Here is a 19,717-nt window from a genome sequence, read left to right on the forward strand (position 1 = left end):
CAAGCACCTCGTGCGGCTGCGCTCGGGCAGGCGTTTCAGCGTCATGCCCACCTGGACTAACAGACTGAAGTTTAGTTTTTATCCCAGGGCCATATGTGCACTAAACTCAGCTAAACAACAGTCTCCTTGCACCCCCCCCCCCCCCCCCCACGCACACGCACACACACACACAACATTAAGAGATAGTGCAATTATATTTTATACCCCCCTGTTTTATTAATGTTATTTACGCCCCACCCCTGTTTTTATATTTAACACTGTGTTTAGGACTGTTTTTATATTTTTACTAGCACCTAGGGTTGCATTTTTTTATTTCGTTGTAACAACTGTAACAATGACAATATAGATCTATTCTATTCTATTCTATATTCTATTCTTTACACAGCGTCTCATTCTCAGTCCCGCTGAGTCCGGGGCTCTCTCTCTCTCTCTCCATCTCTATCTGTCTACCAGTCGCAGACTGTGTGGATGACTGTCACTCAGTGCTTATGGGCGGAGCTGTAATATTCATGCCTTGAATATGTCATTTACGACAGGCGCGCCAGGCGCACCCTCCTGTTATGTATACCTGCACAAGGGGTCCTGACAGTCAGTTGGCTGCTAGCCGTGGATGGAGTCACACTCATTGCTTAATGTTGCAATAAACCACTTAGCGTAATCTCCTCGTCCTGAATGATTATTCTCTTAAAATCGAATACGACAGGAGCCAGGCCATCACAGCCTGAAATACTGATGCTGTGAAATGAGGCTTTTGAGTACTTGATAAGAAATATAAAACAATGCATTTTTTTTTTTTTAAACGTACAGATGTCTTCAATAGACTCTCAGGAATTGTCTCAGGAAAAGTTGCCCAAATAGTGCTAGGAATAGCAATGCATGGGTAGGGGACACATACACATTTTACACTGTACATTGGAATGTTGACAAAGCCTTACTTGGTCATTTACTGTACAACTAGGTTAGGACATTTGTAGGGGCCAGTTTCGAATTGCAGTCTCACGTAGGTGTTTTTTGAGAGTGTTTTTGAAGGTGGGTAGTGATTCACATTCCTTTACAGCTTTAGGCAGGGCGTATCATATTAAACTACCTAGGGACTCCATAACTATCACGCACATCATGCTAATAATAGGCAAAGTTTTGGTGACGGGAAGAAATGGCAGGGATTTTTTTTCAAAGGGGTCCCTTGACTTCTCACCTCAATATCTCTGAATGAAAATGGGTTCTATGGATAACCAAGAATCTCCACTTTACAGACATGCCAAATTTATGCTAATCCTGTGCAGGTTTGGAGCAAAACCATGCTGTATTTTGCATGTAGTACAAATGTGTATTATTTCTGCATACTGTGGTTGGAATTGCACACGTTGGATATGACATGAGGAAAGCTGAAATCATCATGTGTGAGGATGTTAGTCCTCATATAGTAGCTATTTCATTTATTATTATTTTTGTTTTTTTACTTGACCTCACTGTATAGAATTATCTATTGTGACCTTGAGGATAATCACAGCCCCATGAAACCTTACAACCTGTTACGGTTGGGTAGGTGTGTTGGACCCAGGTGCGGTGCAGAACAGAGGAGACGGGATGCAGGAGTTGATTTCCACAAATAAAGCAATACTCCTTTATTTTGAGTAGCAAGTGGCACGTATACACAGAACAAACAAAAGGGGAGAAAGCTCAGTCTCCACAAAACATGATAGTAAGTCGCATACATGATACGAAGGACGGAAGGGGAGGGTGATATCAGCACTATATCAGGCAATAATGGACAGTAAGGGAAATACAACATTGTATGTGAAAGAAAAGTGGGAAAGAGAGTTGGAAATAGAGATAACAGAGGAGGAATGGTATGACACATGTAAGACACAACAAACAACCACAGGATCAAGGATATGGAGGGAGTTTGGGTGGAAAAATATAATTAGATACTTTATAACACCAGAAATACAGGGCAATTACACACCAGCAAAGAAAACATGTTGGAGGGAGTGTGGACAGGAAGGGGCGAAACATACACACATATTCTGGGGATGTCAGAAGATAAGGCACTACTGGGAAGAGATAGGAGGGATAATAAATGAAATAATAGGATGCGAAATACCCCAGGGAGGCCAAGTGTTGTATTTGGGGAATCTGTCACAGGAAGGAATCCAAGGGGAAGACAAATATTTGATTAAGATATTGATAGTGGCAGCCAAGAAAGCTTTAACTAAACTGTGGTACAAGGTAGAAGTGCCGACAAAGGATCAATGGATAGAGTTGGTAGAGGGGATACAGAAAATGGAGAGAATCACACATCTGCTGAGGCTGCAAGAAGAAAATTTTGAATGGAAATGGGGAAAATGGGAAGAATACAGGAGGGGAAGTAACGACATCACAGAGGTTTGAAAAGGATACAAGGAAATGAATAAAAATGTAAATAAATAATGCAAATGTAGAATGGACCGAAGGACCCATGTCACACTTTTTCTTTACTCATTTTTTGTCTATTTGTTTTAATTTATGTACTGTGTATTGTCTATGAATGTTGTCTATGTATGTTGCTGAAAAAAAAAATTAAAAAAAAAAATTGCATACATGAAACGATAACATAAACACTAAAACAGGGCCCTGTTTCATGTACGTGGTTCAACTAAGTCGATCAAGATGTCCATTATCCAGCTTCAGTTAACCCAATGTTCGAAGCCGGGATTTTCCTGTTTCACAAAGGTGGATTCAGTCTCGTTAACTCAAGCCAGACTTGCGAGTCAGGCTAAATGCGCGCGGCCGTTTTAGGTGAAAAGCCAGCACGTATCGATGGCAGAGATCCTGATTCTCAACGGCATTGATTGATTAATTGATTTAAGACTTTATTGACAGATTGCAATACGGCTCAATCGCCTCGCCGACAAGTTAAATGCGTTATCTATAGGCTAATTCTAAGTCCCTCATTACCTCAATCAATCAGATTATATTTCTTTAAACTTGCCTGCTGGATTGAATAATCAAATGAGATCTTGCTAGCGAAAATTATTAGTTAACTGTTATACAGAATTACGATACGGCTCTCTTACCCATTGATTGATGTATAGTCAATCTTTTACTTATCTTCTCTGTGGTGTAACGGGTTCTTCTTTTGACTTTCACACGGACGACCGGGGTTCAAGACCCTAGTCTTTTCCTTCTTTTTGCAATATAGGAATAATTCAATTTGGTGCACGTTGAGAGCTATATAAAGAATGACATCCTCAATGCATGTAGATTTATAATATTTTAACTTAAAACCAGGCTACTTTGGCGTATAATCATTAATATTATATTCAAAAAAATCATATTGGAAACGCCAGTATTTGAACCCCGGTCGCTGGATTGGCAGGCTTGAGCACTACCGCTGGGCCACTGGGCCAGATGGGATAAATTCATTGTTTATACATTAATGAACGAGAGACCCGTGTTTAGAATATCCTTTGTTTTGAATGAAGTTTATCTCTTCATCCTCATTCATTAATGTGACGTCAACGGCTCATTCAATTTCTCAAATCCGTCAAACAGCGCATCTCATCAGACATCTTAATCCCAGTTACAATTAAAATAACCACATCATGTGTACATCGCACGAGCGAGCCCCACCGTCGCCACGGTATATATAACGTGCATTATTTAGGACAAAGTGAATTTAATATCAGCATTTTGGGTCTATTTTACATTTCAAAAGCCCCCTCTGGAAGAATGGAGCACAAAAACTTAATTCAGAATGGTATAATGCAGATCGTAGACTGTGGGAATAGTTTCAGGAAACGGGCTGTCACTTCTTTGCGGGGGCGTGGCGATAGTTCAGGCTAACTTGAACTTGAACTCTGCTTTCGACCAGGCTCAAACTTTTGGATATGTTGTCATGGTGATTTGGAAAATCCAGGTACATGAAACCGGAAAGTCCGGCTAACCCAGTTATCCAGCTAAAGTTATCCGGCTAACTCAGTTATCCAGGTACAAGAAACAGGGCCCAGGGGGAAATGAAGGGGAGAAAGCAAGTCTCCAAAACGGGATAAGCTGAATAATAAACTCGGCAAACGACGGTGCTGCAGACACACGCATCAAGATACACTTTCAAATAACTAATTCACACGGCAAACAAAACAAATGGCGAATGGACTTAATCCCCATGGCAGGAGCGATAAGTCTTACTCACAAAGGCATTACTCACGGATATTCATGGCGATCGACTCACGGTGTCAGTCGTGACACGGAAGAGCATATAAAACCACCTTAACTAGACACACCAGGTGCCAATGAATGCAATCAGGACAGATAGACAGGACCATTACCACCAGGTAACGCTAGGGCTTTGCTCCCTGAGGAGAGAGCAAAACCCCAAACGTTACACAACCACAAATGGACCTGGTCCATTGGGTGGATATATATAGCTGCAAATGTCTATAGCAATTTTCAGCCATTTTCAGAAAAGAAGCGCTCACCATCCAGATACCTCCAGATGTCAACGGTCTTGGTGTCTTAACAATCACCCCCAAAAGTGGTCATTTTTGTTTTCGTTTTTGAGGACTGCATACTTTTTTTGCAAACCAAAATACTATACTTTATACTTATAGCACATGCATGAGCCTGGTCTCTTTTGGAAGATGACATTCTGACGTTTCTGATACAATAAATAATTCACTTTAGTGCTAATGAAATAGAGTAACATAGGTCTGAACTTGAGTTGTAGATAAACTTGTTACTCACGTTTTTCTGTAGTAGTTAGTAGTCCAGAAGTAGTATTTCCCCAAAAATTGGTATGGCTGGAGAGACACCCTGGGTACACAGCCTGAAGTCTTGTGTAGTACATCTCCACATTTCATAAGAATCCGTTCAGAAATGAGTGATTAGGAGCGATTTTGGTAAACTGTGTAGCGTTCCTGGTTTCCTTTTTCTCATAACCTTCAATTCATTCTGCGTTTTTCTCTTCCTGTTTTCGCTTGTGACTTTTCCCCTAGATCCCTGATCCCCACATCCCCATGTGGGGTATCATTGAAAAGCCACACTCATTGGCTACAACCCTGTCCAATCATTTTCGAGATCGCCAAATGATTGACGGAGATATAGAGCCCGGGAGTCAGGGGTGGTATTTGCGGAATACCGTGTACTTTTGCGCACGCCTCACATATCGGCATGTAAGTCGAGAACCGCTGAACGGATTTTGGCAACAAAAGACAGGCAACAAATAGGGATTTCATTCGATATATATATTGTATTAGAAAATATGCACACCCGAGGTCGCCAAAGTGCATGTGCAGGGAACATCGTCCTCAAGAGGGCCCACATGTGGGCTGGAATATTTTGGAGGGATTTCTTGACTAAGTTTATGAATTCTCGAGTGGTCAAAATGTTTTACATTTTGCACCAAATCTGTCTAACAAATGGTATCAACCCAAACATTGCTGCGACAACTTATGAGACACAATTGAGCTATCATTGGGCATAGATATAATGTCCCGAGCATTTTAATAATTTGAATAGGTGAGATTCAGAACATGTTTATTGTATATTAATAGATATATTGACATACAGTGTTGAGCTGCATCTCAAATGATGCCTTAGGATCCCAGATTTCCACTTGTACATGGCACACAGTCAAGTTCGCAGAGTACATTTTACTCAAACTGAGTACATTTTACTCAAACTGAGTACTGAGTACATTTTACTCAAACTGAGTACTGAGTACATTTTACTCAAACTGAGTACATTTTACTCAAACTGAGTACTGAGTACATTTTACTCAAACTGAGTACTGAGTACATTTTACTCAAACTGAGTACTGAGTACATTTTACTCAAACTGAGTACTGAGTACATTCAGTTTGAGTAAAATTTACTCTGTGAAATTTACTGTGCACCTCCTTCTGACTTTGACATTGACCTTGAAGTTGACCTTGACCTTGGAACCTTTGCTCACAGTCCTACCTGTCCCACTCTCTGGAGATGTTGTTCATATTCACAAATAACAATAATGATAAATATGACGTGCCCCCCCCCCCCCCTAGAGGGAGCTGAGCCCTATAAAGTCTATTGACACCTCTGGATATAAGGCCTCTAACATCTAAGGTATATATATCACATCTCCATAGTCTAGAACATTGAGGATCTATAGGAAAAAAAACATTTATTTATGTACAAAAAGCCAGGTTTTAATTAACTGCGGTTGGTGGACCTGCCAATGGGTCCAATAGTACGGTGGTTACTGTACGGTAGCTGCTCATCTTTTTTTGCTACAAGTATCTTGTGTTTTTATTATTTAAAGAAAAGTCTGCATGCAACCCAACAAGTAATGAGTTGAATAGTTTAAGCATAATACATAATGTGTTGATTCTCCTTTGTGCATTTGGATAGTATTGTAACATGATATGTGCATAATTGTTATTCAATTTGTACCATATACTGTAAGTATATGTTGTTAAATATTGTATGTGTACAAATACTAAAACGTATTAATTAATCAAATATTTAAAAAAATAATTATACAATTTTATTGGCACCTACAAAAAGCATGATAATAAAGGTGTAACATTCTGGGATCCCTCCATTTGACAATCAACCCAAGACAGGAGGGCCACTGACCTTGACCTTGAGGGCCACTGATTTTGGCAAAACTAGCAACTATGGCAAAACTAACTTTCTGGACACAAAACGCATAGGGACGTATATCCTGAAATAGTGTTAGATAGAATCATACCCCCTTCCTCCCTGGATTCTCACGTTTATTATTGTTCTGTGTGTTTTTTTAATAAGGTTCTTCAGATTAAATTTCCGTTTAGTTTATTTTATTTTGTATATATAGTGATATAACTACTTGTATTTTCATATGACATCACTGCAGCATATATTCGTATAGCCCGATTTGTCCTGAAAACAAATGTATAACATGATTGTGCATTACAGTGTTGATGTTATACATTGATTATTACACAATTATACCCGGCAACCCAAAAATATGGAAAAAATTGAATGAGAGAAAATCATGGGAAAATCATACATTGACATTATGTCAGTTATGAACCAGCTTTGGACAGCCCAATGGAGCCCAATAACCCAGCCCAATGGAGGATAGTGTGTGTAGTAAGTCAACTGTATAATGCTTTCTGTAGATCCACTAAAATGTATTTATTTTGTAGCCTATAGCATGGATTGTGGAAAAGGGACTATACCCAATACTAGGAATATGTTCCTATGTTTGATATACATGAGTGTATTTGTTATATCAAAATAATGAACATTTTGGAAATTGCTTGATCTCTAGGAAGATGCATACTGCTGCTTCATACCTGAAGATGTCATTTTGAGCCATTGTCTTCTATGAGGATGCCTGTTAAAGCCTGGATATTTCCCCAAGAGATGCTTTTGTCTCGGATGAAACACACAATATGTTGTGATCCTGTAGCTCAAAGGGTCTAGAGTCAGACACCAGGGCACTAACGTGAGTCAAGACATGGGGTTTGATTCCATGTAAGGTGCTTTGAATAATATTCTCTGCATGGTACATTATTATCACTTACAATAACCTTTCTCAATGAAGCCCCATATGCTTTAATCAAAACAATTATTTAACGATATAAGTCTGTCAAAATTAAGACAATTTGATTTGTTATGTACCATTTATTGTTTGCTCGAGAGCGGTCACCAAGGCAAAATGTTGGGTCAGTAATTTATGTTTGTGAGCACTCTCAGTCATTTAAGCTTGATGATGAAGAGGTATTAATGCATGGAAATCAAGTGTCAAAATGTAGTTTATCTCTATATTACCTTCTTGTATTTTGTTTAGATTACAGTGCACAAATATTGCATTGCCACCAATGACCCCAGTAGTAAGTAACCTATAGGTAAACTGTTTTGAGACGCTGTCCGTGGTGCTGAAACGTGGAGACATTTTGCCATCAGTACTGAAATATGAATGTAAACTATTGAGAGTGATATCATCCAGAGACAGAGGCCTGCAGCAAATTTATATGTGGTATTTTCAGTAGCAGGAATGAAGTGTTTTACAACTGAAAGATGCAGAACAGAATCTCATCAGCAATCCAGTTAAACAGGCTATTCGTTTAGTTATCTCTTTAAAGCCATAATGGTGTTGTTAGATCATCTCCAGAACAAGCCTACTTGCAGTCTATGATCTCCCTGGTTCGTTTTAAAGGACGCCTATAGGCATGTTGGTTGGCTTGGATTGTCGCTATTGTGTTTGCTCTCTGGCGCTTAGTGACTTCTCCCCAAAGCCAATTGGTTTACGCCTGGTTAGTTATGCGCCTAGAAGACTGCAGGACCATTTATCTTTTTGTTATCATTTTGGAATAAGCCACAAATAAGCTAGATTTTAGATGTGTTTTTGTCCTCAGCTATATACTATTGCAATAATCATGATCAGCCTACATGGTTTAGTTATTAGAGAGATATATGACTGCTATCTGTGCCTTCGTTGCTAATGCTATATGACTTCCTAAAGCAAATGCGCGGAGAATCTACTTCGCTCGAATTTTAAACACTATTATTAAGTAGCCGCATACTGATGCCTCCAAGCCAGAAACCAGATGCACATTCTACTGGTCCCTTTGTTGGCGATCTTTCATTGACTGCTGAAGGAGACGAGAGTCACTAATACAAAAAGTGAATGAAGGCAACCCGGGCAACCATGATGTTAGTTATATTTGTGTAAAGGCTATCCGTGAATGACGAGGATTAGAACGAGTTAAGGAGATTATGTTGCACAATCAACCCCAATACTCCACCCACCCACCCAGCCACCGCACGCACACAAACTCCGAAGTAACTTTAGCATTTGAAGCTATATGACATTAGAAGAGGGGCAATGTGATTGTGATGACTTGCATTTTGGTGTTGTCAATAATCTGCTTGTATGCATGTTTTATGCGCTGTGTTGACATAATACTCTTTCAGGTGCACAGGCCTATACCGCAAGGCCCGTTTTATAGTTTTATAACGTATAGTGTTTGTCTATTAGTATTTTGCCTCAACTGTACAACCAAAGGCACCATTGTGGTTCAAAGAAACGACAATGACTAATTAATTACAATTAACTACGCCTTTGAACCCCGCCCTTGTCCGTTTAAATCGACACTGTCAACCTCCATATGGCCTCCGGGGTACCGTGGGAATGAACACAATTAAAAACAGAATATGGTTTTCTGGAGTTACTGGGCGACAGCACAGCAAGCTGTCAAGGTCAGGGTGTCAGTGAGTTGTGTGCGGGTGCAGGCAGCCCCCTCTCCTCTCCTCTCCCCAGCCCCTCTCTCCCTCAGACGGGCGGACGCACGACTAACCCGGTGAATCCTAGTGTGGTATTGACAGACTTTTCTGAGCGGGGCAGAGAGGGGTCCGGTGTGGGGGGGGGGGGGGGGGCGGCGGTGGGTGACGGTTATGTTCAGAGACACTGCTTTAGTGCTTGCAGGACACGGGGAACTTCATTCTACTATAAGGATTCATTGCACACACATCCACAATATATACGCACACTCACTTTAAACATCACCCTTATACATTCACTTTAGACACCTCAAACACTTTCAACACACCCATATTTGTAATGTATATATCTTACAAAAGGATTTGCACGACATCCCACCTCATTCTTGCATTTTAAAAAGCTTGCATTTGTATACTTCATTGTTTGCATTTTGTACTTTAGTTTGTATATTGTATATTTTAGTGTGGCCTTTATTCTTTTGACTTTGTACTGTATGAAGCACAATCTCAGGATGCTCATAACAGAACCAAGCAGTTGAACTGTAATGTACATTATGTGACAAATAAAGCAAAACTTGAACTTGAAACTATCTGCACAACGTGCCTTTATATTGAGGCTGCATGCATGCTGAGAGTTTTGTAGGTTATTGATCAATAACTGTTGAACTTGCTCGGATATATGTACCTGATATAGGTTACAATACAAATCACATTCATATCCGACCGTATAGCTAGGCTCAAAAATTGCATAAACTGTGTGTTCAAGTCACAGTAGAAATATAGAATAATGACAAAACTAAATAAACGATCGACGCATGAAATCCAGCCCATCGAAAAGCTCTATCGTCGTGCCGCGTGCGCAGTGGTCATTTGAGTCTGCAGGAGAGAGTGACAGGCGCCAATGACCATAAACATCCTTAATTCACCCGAACAACACGCATCATGAGTGAATTAAGTATATGTTTGTAGTCATTGGCGTCTGCCACTCTCTCCCCAGACTCAAATAACCATATTATGCAACAAGTGTTTCCTTCACATTACAACCTATATAATAAGACCATGATGCGCGAGCCTTTGCAACCATCACCACACTTGCCTATAACGAGCACCCCCCTCCTCCCCCTCCCTCCCCTCTCCTCCCCTCTCCTCCCCTCAGTCGGGTGACGTCATGCTGGCACACAGGAGTTGGGAGTAGAAAGCAGGGGAAAGCTAAGTGGATGAAGGAAGTGGAGTTCTCCACCCTCCGCCTCCCCTGACATTTCTCATAAATATTAGCAAGGTTTTCATCTAATAAGGACTCCGACTCACACATCAGTAAGTCAACTCGGTGGCTCCTGGTTTGAGCAAACTTTCCACCAAGAATCCATCTGTTAGAATATATAATTGCTCCGCTTTCTACTCACTTGGTTCGCCGGGCGGCGCGCATCACCGCAGGCTGCAGTTCAAGACGAAACTTTGCGCCCCGAGCGCACAAGGGACCGTGGCCCCCCCGGTATATACTGCTCGGAGCCGCGGCAGTCGGTGCAGCTCTCCGCCCGACCAGGACCTTAAGTGACCCGGACGGAATCAAGTTCATCCAGAGGCAAGACAAAAAAGTCATATAGCTATATATCTTTCTTGTCGGGTATAGCATATGATTTTTTTTTGAAACCAATCAGTTTTGCTAGATTATTATTGACTGGGCGTGAACCAACTATAGGGAATCCGGGAAGAGTGATTCTTTCATGGTTTCATAATTCCCCGTCAGGAACGAGACGTCAGATTTTTACTCTGAACATTGCCATCAAGCCTATAAAGTATAGGTCTGTCCACGATGAGCAAGCCCGCTGGCGCAACAGGTGGCTGTTTGGATATTCTGAATGTCAAATCAAGTAAGTGTCACTTTCCCCTTGATTGGTTATGAAAGTATATATATATTTTTATATATAGGCGAAAATGCCTAAAAATGGTTACCTGTTTGATGCAAGTCTAAAAGAATAATGTTAATATATTACCTGCATCGGCATTTGCCGCGGTACAATATTATGAGTTACTGTATCATATATAGCCTGCTTATGGTCCTATACTGAAAACGCTTTGATTGATGGATCATTTTATTTCCCTTTCCAAACCCTGCTAAAAGAATATAGGCTACAGTCAGATTAGCTGCGTATACATCTGCAGAGTAAAGTCTTAATTTGAGTTGTGTTTAATTCAACTATATATCTCCAGCGGAACAATGTTTTTTCACTGGCTGTATATTTTTTCCTTTCCTTAAACCTAATATAACCGGAGCATGTGTCATACTCGTTCCACTATCATACACTTCCATGTCGTATAGTCCTAATATCCCTTCAAAAGATTAACAAGTGTTTATGATCAACGTTGATAAAAGGCTTTTCCTTAGCCAAGCCTATACTGGTCCGGTTTTTAGACCATATACTGAAACTAAAAACTGTGTGTGTGTGTGTGTGTGTGTGTGTGTGTGTGTGTGTGTGTGTGTGTGTGTGTGTGTGTGTGTGTGTGTGTGTGTGTGTGTGTGTGTGTGTGTGTGTGTGTGTGTGTGTGTGTGTGTGTGTCTGTGTGTGTGTGTGTGTGTGTGTGTGTGTGTGTGTGTGTGTGTGTGTGTGTGTGTGTGTGTGTGTATAGGCCTACTTGTAAATCCACAACAAACGATTATTTATTCATTTTGAGTCAAGGTCAATTTTCTTGTGCTTGATAAAAAAATGAAAGTAAAATTAAGGCTATTGTCCTGTATTTTATTTATTAATGATTGTGAAAATAACGATTGGCCTAATAGGCACATCGTTTTGTTTCCAAATGAAAGCTCAAATGTAATTTAATTCCCAGAGGCCTAGAAGTCACACGAATACTCACGGCGTGTTAGGCGTGCCACGCTGGACCGTCCATAACCTCATTCTAAATAAACAATACAACGTGTTCAAATGTGTGTTGATAAGCAATATGTTTTTTAATCGTAATAAGCAATCCACACAAGACATATATTTATTGTAATGGTACAATATTTCAAGTCCATGGACACGTTGTGGGTGGTCACAAAACATTTCCCCCTAGTCAGTAAAACTTAATTGAAAGTTCTTTCAGCAGGTTTGCGGTTTGATGGTAATTACGTTAATAGAATATGCCATATATCTTCAAGCAATTACAGCACACAATGGCGCCCAATAGGACCCCCAGGGAGGCAAGTTAAAGACATTTCCCCTTCACAACAAATTCGTGCGTCATTTTATTTTAGTAATTTTCAGCAGTATAATTTCACATTTATTTGACGTATCGGAAAAGTATTGGATTCGTTCGTTAATAATGTTTAATGTGATAAAGCCCATGTTTCATTTAAAGTTTGGCACAGACTACCTTTTGGAACTTTTTGCCAAACTTGGTCCATGAACATTATGCAGTTTATGGAGCGCTGTTCTGTCAAATATCCCCCCCCCCCCCCCCGCCCCCCCAAACAATGTTTGGTTATAATAAAGCCACGACTTTTATCCATCATATTTCCCATTAAAACTATTTTCAATCAGAATACAACTTTGCAGTTGCCTATAATTATCGACATCTGTGTTTCAGTCTATTTATTATAAAAGCGGAATTCGAGAGAAGTCGCATTATTATAGTTGTTCAGGCTAATTAGCCTGCAATATATTTCATACGCCATATCAACATTTTTAAATACAAATCTGAAACCTTAATTGATGTAAAAAAAAAATTAAATAAAAAAAAATCCACCCTCACTCTATTACACTACAGTAGCCTATGACCCGCTGATTCCGTTCTGAATAATTGGGCCATTGAAGCCCCCCCCCCCCCCGACTCTCCCCTGAAGTCGATTGTTTTGGCTGCTGTAGTTATCGGGCGCTCCGCATCCGAATTCCCATGCTACCCTGTTTGACGGGTCACTGGTGAATCAATGAGCAGGTGGTAAAACGTCAGTGTAATTACATAGACGGCTTTTCCCTCCAGAAAAAAAAGTCTCCTCATATTACATACAAATAATATATACTTCCTTTTAAATAGATTTGAATACAAAATCTTTACACCAAAAAAAAAAAAAAAAAAAAAATGCATCTACTCCGGTGCTCGATTTACATACACTTCATTTGAGTCGGTGAAACGAGTTGCGAGCGCATTATTCTCAGTGCCGTGTCACTCCCTAATCCGCGGGCCTATAGACCTGCGGGATAAAGCAGCTGTCGAGTCCCATTATGAAGGGGAGTTGGCAGCTTGTCGAGATCGAGGCAGTCAGACGAGGTTCAATGGGGGAAAATCATTAGTTAACACTTTCCCCTAATGTCTCCATTGTGTGCCCCGCGGGCATTGTCTTAAGAGACCTCAGAAATGACGCTTCCCACCGAATTTAGTAGAAACGTGCTGCAGTGAATTCCCATGGTCGGACGACCTCCGAAGACATGCACGGGCACTGTAACACTCTCTCTCTTCTCTCTCTCTCTCTCTCTCTCTCTCTCTCTCTCTCTCTCTCTCTCTCTCTCTCTCTCTCTCTCTCTCTCTCTCTCTCTCTCTCTCTCTCTCTCTCTCTCTCTCCTCTCTCTCTCTCTCTCTCTCTCTCTCTGTTTGTCTGTGTATGTGCGTGTGTTGCGATGGGGTGCAGGTTTATGCACAATGCATTGTTATTTATTAAAAAGCCATGTTTTAGGCTACATTACAAATTGTAACAACTCTCCCCGCGTTCATGCATTCATTGCATAATCTGTTCAATCCCTTATAAGAAAAAAATCATGCATGATACTGCTCCGGTCTGCGTCATGCAGCTATACAGTGACCGTCCAGGCTGCGGGCCCCGGCTAACTGTCTCCCCGCCTCCCTCTCCTCCCCGCAGGTCGGATCTTGGACATCCCGTGTAAAGTGTGCGGGGACCGCAGCTCGGGGAAGCACTACGGCGTGTACGCGTGCGATGGCTGCTCGGGCTTCTTCAAGAGGAGCATCCGCCGGAACAGAACCTACGTCTGTAAATCTGGCTCTCAGGTGAGTGAGAGTGAGACTATATCATTCCCGGTGGGAAAGAAAACCAAAGCATTCCCGTCGCATTATGTCATTTTACGCATGGATTACGCACATTTACCACGACGCGGGCACCATATGTGTTTTATTTGGCCTATAGATCATTATATACCGGGCCGGTTAAGTCTCTCTCCCTCGAGGCCGAGGGCCCTTAATTGTGTGTCATCCACTGGACCATGTTATAATAACGACGAGGCTAAACAGGAGCTGTTTAATATATCAGGTGTAATCCGCCCTAATGTAATGACACTAAAGCGCGGATTTAGCCACCAGTGGGCGGGATAGGCCACTTATCCTCTGGGGATGAGAGATGAGATGAGACCGGCCGGCCGCGGGGGAGCGAGTCAATGACTATGATAATAGCGTGATCTTTCACCTGGAGAGTGGCGTCCCGGGAAGATAATGTGCAAGAAGCTTTAGTCGCCATGCTGTGCGAAATTCAAATTGAAGGTGTGTAGAGCTGTGTGGCTGTAAATTAACTCTCTCTCTCTCCCTCCCTCTATCTCTTTCTCTCCCTCTCTCTCTCACCCTCTCTCTCCCCCCTCTCTCTCTCTCTTTCCCCCTCTCACTCTCTCTCTCCATCTCTCTCTCTCACCCTCTCTCTTTCTCTCCTCCCTCTCTCTTTCTCTCTCTCTCCCTCCCTCTATCTCTTTCTCTCCCTCTCTCTCTCACCCTCTCTCTCCCCGGCCCCACTCTCACTCTCCATCTCTCTCTCTCACCCTCTCTCTTTCTCTCCTCCCTCTCTCTCTTTCTCTCTCTCTCACTCTCTCTCTCCCTCTCTTTCTCTCTCCCTCTCTCCCCCCCCCCCATCTCTCTCTCTCCCTCTCTCCCCCTCTCTCTCTCACCATTGTAGGGGGGGTGCCCTGTGGACAAAACGCACAGAAACCAATGCCGAGCGTGCCGCTTGAAAAAGTGTCTGGAAGTGAACATGAATAAAGACGGTAAATGGGCTTTTAATTGAATTATCATCTTGGCCATATAACGGGGCCCATGCGGAGTGACATTTCGATTCGGTGGCCAAGTCGGATGGAAAAAGTGTATTTAATTTAACCGAATCAGCTGACATAGTGTGAACAACACAGACGCTGTATTCATAACGTTCTCATGAGAGGCAGAGAGGGCCATTCATCTTACCGTGCCTCTCTGCTAAATACAAACTCGATACATCAGGCGTTCGGCAGAGTGGTGGCTATAATAGATTCTTGTCCCTCTCTCTCTCTCTCTCTCTCGCTCTCTCTCTCTCTCTCGCTCTCTCTCTCTCTCTCTCTCTCCTCCCGTGTCACAGCCGTGCAGCACGAGAGGGGCCCCCGGACATCCACCATACGCAAACAGGTCGCCCTATATTTCCGAGGGCATAAAGAGGTGAACGGCTCGTCGACCCACTTCCCGGGCTCTACGCTACCGGGCCCGCCGTTCTTCACCACCGTCACGCAACTGGAGCCGCACAGCATGGAGATGAACACGGTAGCGACCACTACTCCAGAGAGACAGACCATCGTGGGACTGGCCCAGCCTACCCCAAAGGTTAAAAAACAACAAAAAACAGATTGCGTCACTATATATCTCTCGCATATATTAGTGTTAACTTATGTGTATAGTGATTTATTTTCTTCTTCTCCTCGCACCACATTTTAAGAGGTTTAAAAGTTTGGCATTCCTGTGTTCCTGCACACTGTTCAAGCAGCTTCGAGTCACACTGTCAATCGGATTTTCACCTTAAATCCAAGCAGGCAAACACTTAATCGTTCTAAAGCATGATGGGATTTGGAGTTTCTATCGATCTCTGTGCGCTTGTACTCTGAACTCAGGTTTCGCGCTGCTGCTCACGTGCACTATATTATGTGTATAATTATGCACGAGCTACATTATGACGATTTGTGGCTCGGGAGGTATATTAAGCTGTCGCCTGGTAATCCGGAGGTTCCCGGCTCGATTCCCGCTCCTCCCGGGCAGCGTGTCGAAGTGTCCTTGAGCAAGACACTTAACCCCTATATAACTGCTCCCGATGAGCAGGGTTGGCACCTTGCACGGTCGCCTCCACCGTCGGTGTGTGTGTGCATGTGTGAATGAATGGGTCAAATGTGAGGAGGAACAAATTGTGTAAAGCGCTTTGGATAAAAGCTGCTATATAAATTCACCATTTATACCATTTGTTCAACTCTTGTCTTGCAGTACCCCCACGAGGTCAGCGGCACGCCCATGTACCTCTATGAGGTCGCGACCGAGTCTGTGTGCGAGTCGGCCGCGCGCCTGCTGTTCATGAGCATCAAGTGGGCTAAAAGCGTGCCCGCCTTCTCCACGCTCCCGCTGCCCGACCAGGTACACACACACATACACACTGTACACACACAACAGAGTGGGCTATAGTTGTGATAATACATGAACCCTTTCACTGCCACACGACAGAAGGTTAACCCTTTACTATCACACAACCGACGGTCACCGTGTGGCAGTGAAAGGGTTAACCTTCTGTGTATTGTCGCAGTGAAAGGGTTAACCGTTTGGTAGTGCGGCAGTGAAATGGTTAATTCTTGCCATAACACACTACGCCATATTTGTATTACAAAAAAGATGTGCACCTATATACCTCATTTTTGCATTTTAAACATTTAACATTTTGTACTTAATTTGGATATTGTATATTTTGCATAGTGTTTGGACTTTATTAGTATTATAATTATTTTTTTTACTGTATGCTGGGGGCTCATACAGAACCAAGCAGAACAAATAAAACTTGAACTTGAACTTGAACCTAATGTGAAGATATTTTAATCACATTTTACGCACGAGTAAACCTTCTTGTGTTGTTAACTGTACAATACGATTCACTGTAGAATATGACAAATAATTGCCCCATTAGTAATGTGATAAGTAGGCCTATTGGTCATGGTCATTACTGAACAAAAATAAATCCGTTTTGCAGTTGATCCTGCTCGAGGACGCCTGGAGGGAATTGTTTGTTCTGGGTATCGCACAGTGGGCCATTCCTGTGGATTTCAACACACTTCTCGCTGTTTCTGGTATGTAGCCCGATGTATATTATTTATAGCCTATATTATTATTGATAATAACTGGATATGGCTAACAGTTGATTATTGAAGGTGGGCCTGATGATAATAACGTGTCTAGAGCAATATTAACTACATCCCTGTTTCTCATGTCAATAGGTATGAACACAGACAACACAGAATCCCAACGGCTGAATAAGATTATATCAGAAATACAGGCGCTACAGGAGGTCGTCACTCGCTTCAGACAGATGCGTCTGGACGCCACCGAGTTCGCCTGTTTGAAGTGTATCGTGACGTTCAAAGCAGGTGAGTTTCAACTGCCCCCTGGTATACCGGTTATCATCAATGCCCTCAAATCAAACCGAGTCCCTGAAAAAGCCCCATACATGCAGTTTGACGTTGATTTAAGTGCCGATTTAAAAACCTGTCCTTGTTGTAACGATTATGAAAATGATGTTGATCTCTCTTTCCCAACACATGCAGTCCCGGCGCACGGTGGTACGGAGTTAAGAAGTTTCCGCAACGCCAGCGCCATTGCAGCGCTGCAGGATGAGGCCCAGCTGACTCTCAACAGCTACATACACACCAGGTGAGATTCAACCTCAAAACACTCAAAACCAATGACTGCGTGTGCACTGTTCATGCATGAACCTTATCAAGTGCATAAATAAAAACCCTATTTAATGCCGATATTGACAGAATATGTCTTCTACGTCTTACCCCCTCAATCAAATGTATATTATCCCTGTTGTTTTTTGGGTCACCTGCCATTCGGTTGTCGTCTATACTGCTGCAATACATGTTTTCAAACACGAATCTGTCTTTCTTTTGCTCAATGACGAGTTCAGCACAATTTAATTTAAGCGCAAGGTCGAAAAGGTTTACTTGATAAATGATTGGATAAACGCCGCTGAGCATGTTTCATTGTCACTGTGACGTCACAGTGGTCGTTAAAGTGGGGGGTCCTAGGGATATACTGTATATGCTAGGGACCATCAAGGGTGACATTCCAGGAGGTACCCGGTAAATTAAGAGTTTAATTTCACAATTTCCTATGGAATTCTGCAAATTATTTTCAACTCAAGTCCAAATCTATAGGGTAACATCTCATCAAATGGGGGTCCTTGGTCGAATGTGTATTTATTCAGGGGTCCTGCATGGAGACGTTTTAAAGGTGCTGTAAGTGGTATTCTTTTTTTAAAACAAGTTAGAAAGTGTTAAGATAGCTCTACATTCCAACAGCCATCACTGATATAGAGTGTCTGATCAGTAACATGGGTCTCCCAGTCCCTCCGCTCTGCAGTAAACAACATATTTCCTGGTATCCCTTCCCACTTTATCCAATCAGGAGAGAGAACCCTAGATCTTTTTTCTTTTAATTTATTTCAAGAAATCTTGCCAAGCCAAATCTGTTTACTAGATTATTTTACTTGGTTCAAGGACACATTAGCTTAAAACAATTTTTAATTTCTTATTTTTGTCAGACCATTTTTGCAGTGTGTAGTTCTCTCTCCTGATTGGATAAAGTGGGAACGTATACCAGGAAATGTATTTTGTGTTTACTGCAGAGCGGAGGGACTGGGAGACCCATGTTACTGACCAGACACTATATCAGTGATGTCTGTCTGAATGTAGAGCTATTATTTGAACATGTAGACCACTTATTTGAACAAACAAAAAAATACCATGCAAAACCTTTAAAATTCCTGAATAGACTATACACTAGGCATATATAGTATATTGATCCTTGTATTGAAGTGGTTAACCCTTTCACTGCTGCACTACCAAACTGTTAACCCTTTCACTGCCACACAACATCAGGTTAACCCTTTCACTGCCACACTACAGGTTAACCCTTTACTATCACACTACCGACGGTAACTGTCGGTAGTGATAGTAAAGGATTAACCTTCTGTAGTGTGGCAGTGAAAGGGTTAAATGTGTAATATGTATTATATATCATATATATATATTTCTAATCTATTTCAGGTACCCAACTCAACCCTGTCGCTTTGGGAAGCTGCTCCTGCTGTTGCCCGCCCTGCGCTCCGTCAGTCCGTCCACCATAGAGGAAGTGTTTTTCAAAAAGACCATCGGGAACGTACCAATCACGAGGCTCCTTTCCGACATGTACAAATCCAGTGACATATGAATCCTTGCCATATTTTGCACATGGACACAAAGACTCAGAACGATTACAAAATTCAAACATTCCATTGAATGTCACAACGTATAGCAGGTGTAGCCTAAAACCATGGGGGTGAATAGGCTATTGATGAAGAGGAACATGAACAAAACTGAAAAAAAAATCCCATTTTCATTATTTGAAAGAAAAATAATAGCCTACATCTAGGCCTATAGGCTATATTTAAAAAGACTGTGAAACAGTTGCATTTCACCAAGTAGCATATTAACAGTTGCTCTATAGGGTTGAGGATAGCCTGTAACTTTCACAATAGAATT

The 19,717-nt window shown here is 41.9% G+C and overlaps 1 protein-coding gene across 2 annotated transcripts; it reads left to right on the top strand.

Moving 5' to 3' along the window:
* Nucleotides 1-11,040: 11,040 nt before the first annotated feature.
* On the top strand, nt 11,041-19,406 carry nr2e1 (nuclear receptor subfamily 2, group E, member 1; the record flags this gene model as incomplete). 2 transcript variants are annotated; one of them, XM_084314454.1, is made up of 9 exons in its annotated part: nt 11,041-11,098; nt 14,062-14,207; nt 15,097-15,184; nt 15,529-15,767; nt 16,416-16,562; nt 17,167-17,263; nt 17,411-17,560; nt 17,738-17,843; nt 19,244-19,406. In XM_084314454.1, 9 exons carry the CDS (start codon nt 11,041-11,043, stop codon nt 19,404-19,406), a joined length of 1,194 nt encoding a protein of 397 aa, XP_084170580.1. The 2 variants fall into 2 exon arrangements, with proteins under 2 accessions (XP_084170580.1, XP_084170581.1); XM_084314455.1 differs by having other exon boundaries at nt 11,041-11,065.
* Nucleotides 19,407-19,717: the final 311 nt, after the last annotated feature.

This window comes from Notolepis coatsorum, assembly GCF_963971535.1.
Source record: "Notolepis coatsorum genome assembly, chromosome: 5".
In the NCBI taxonomy this organism is placed as follows: Eukaryota; Metazoa; Chordata; class Actinopteri; order Aulopiformes; family Paralepididae; genus Notolepis; species Notolepis coatsorum.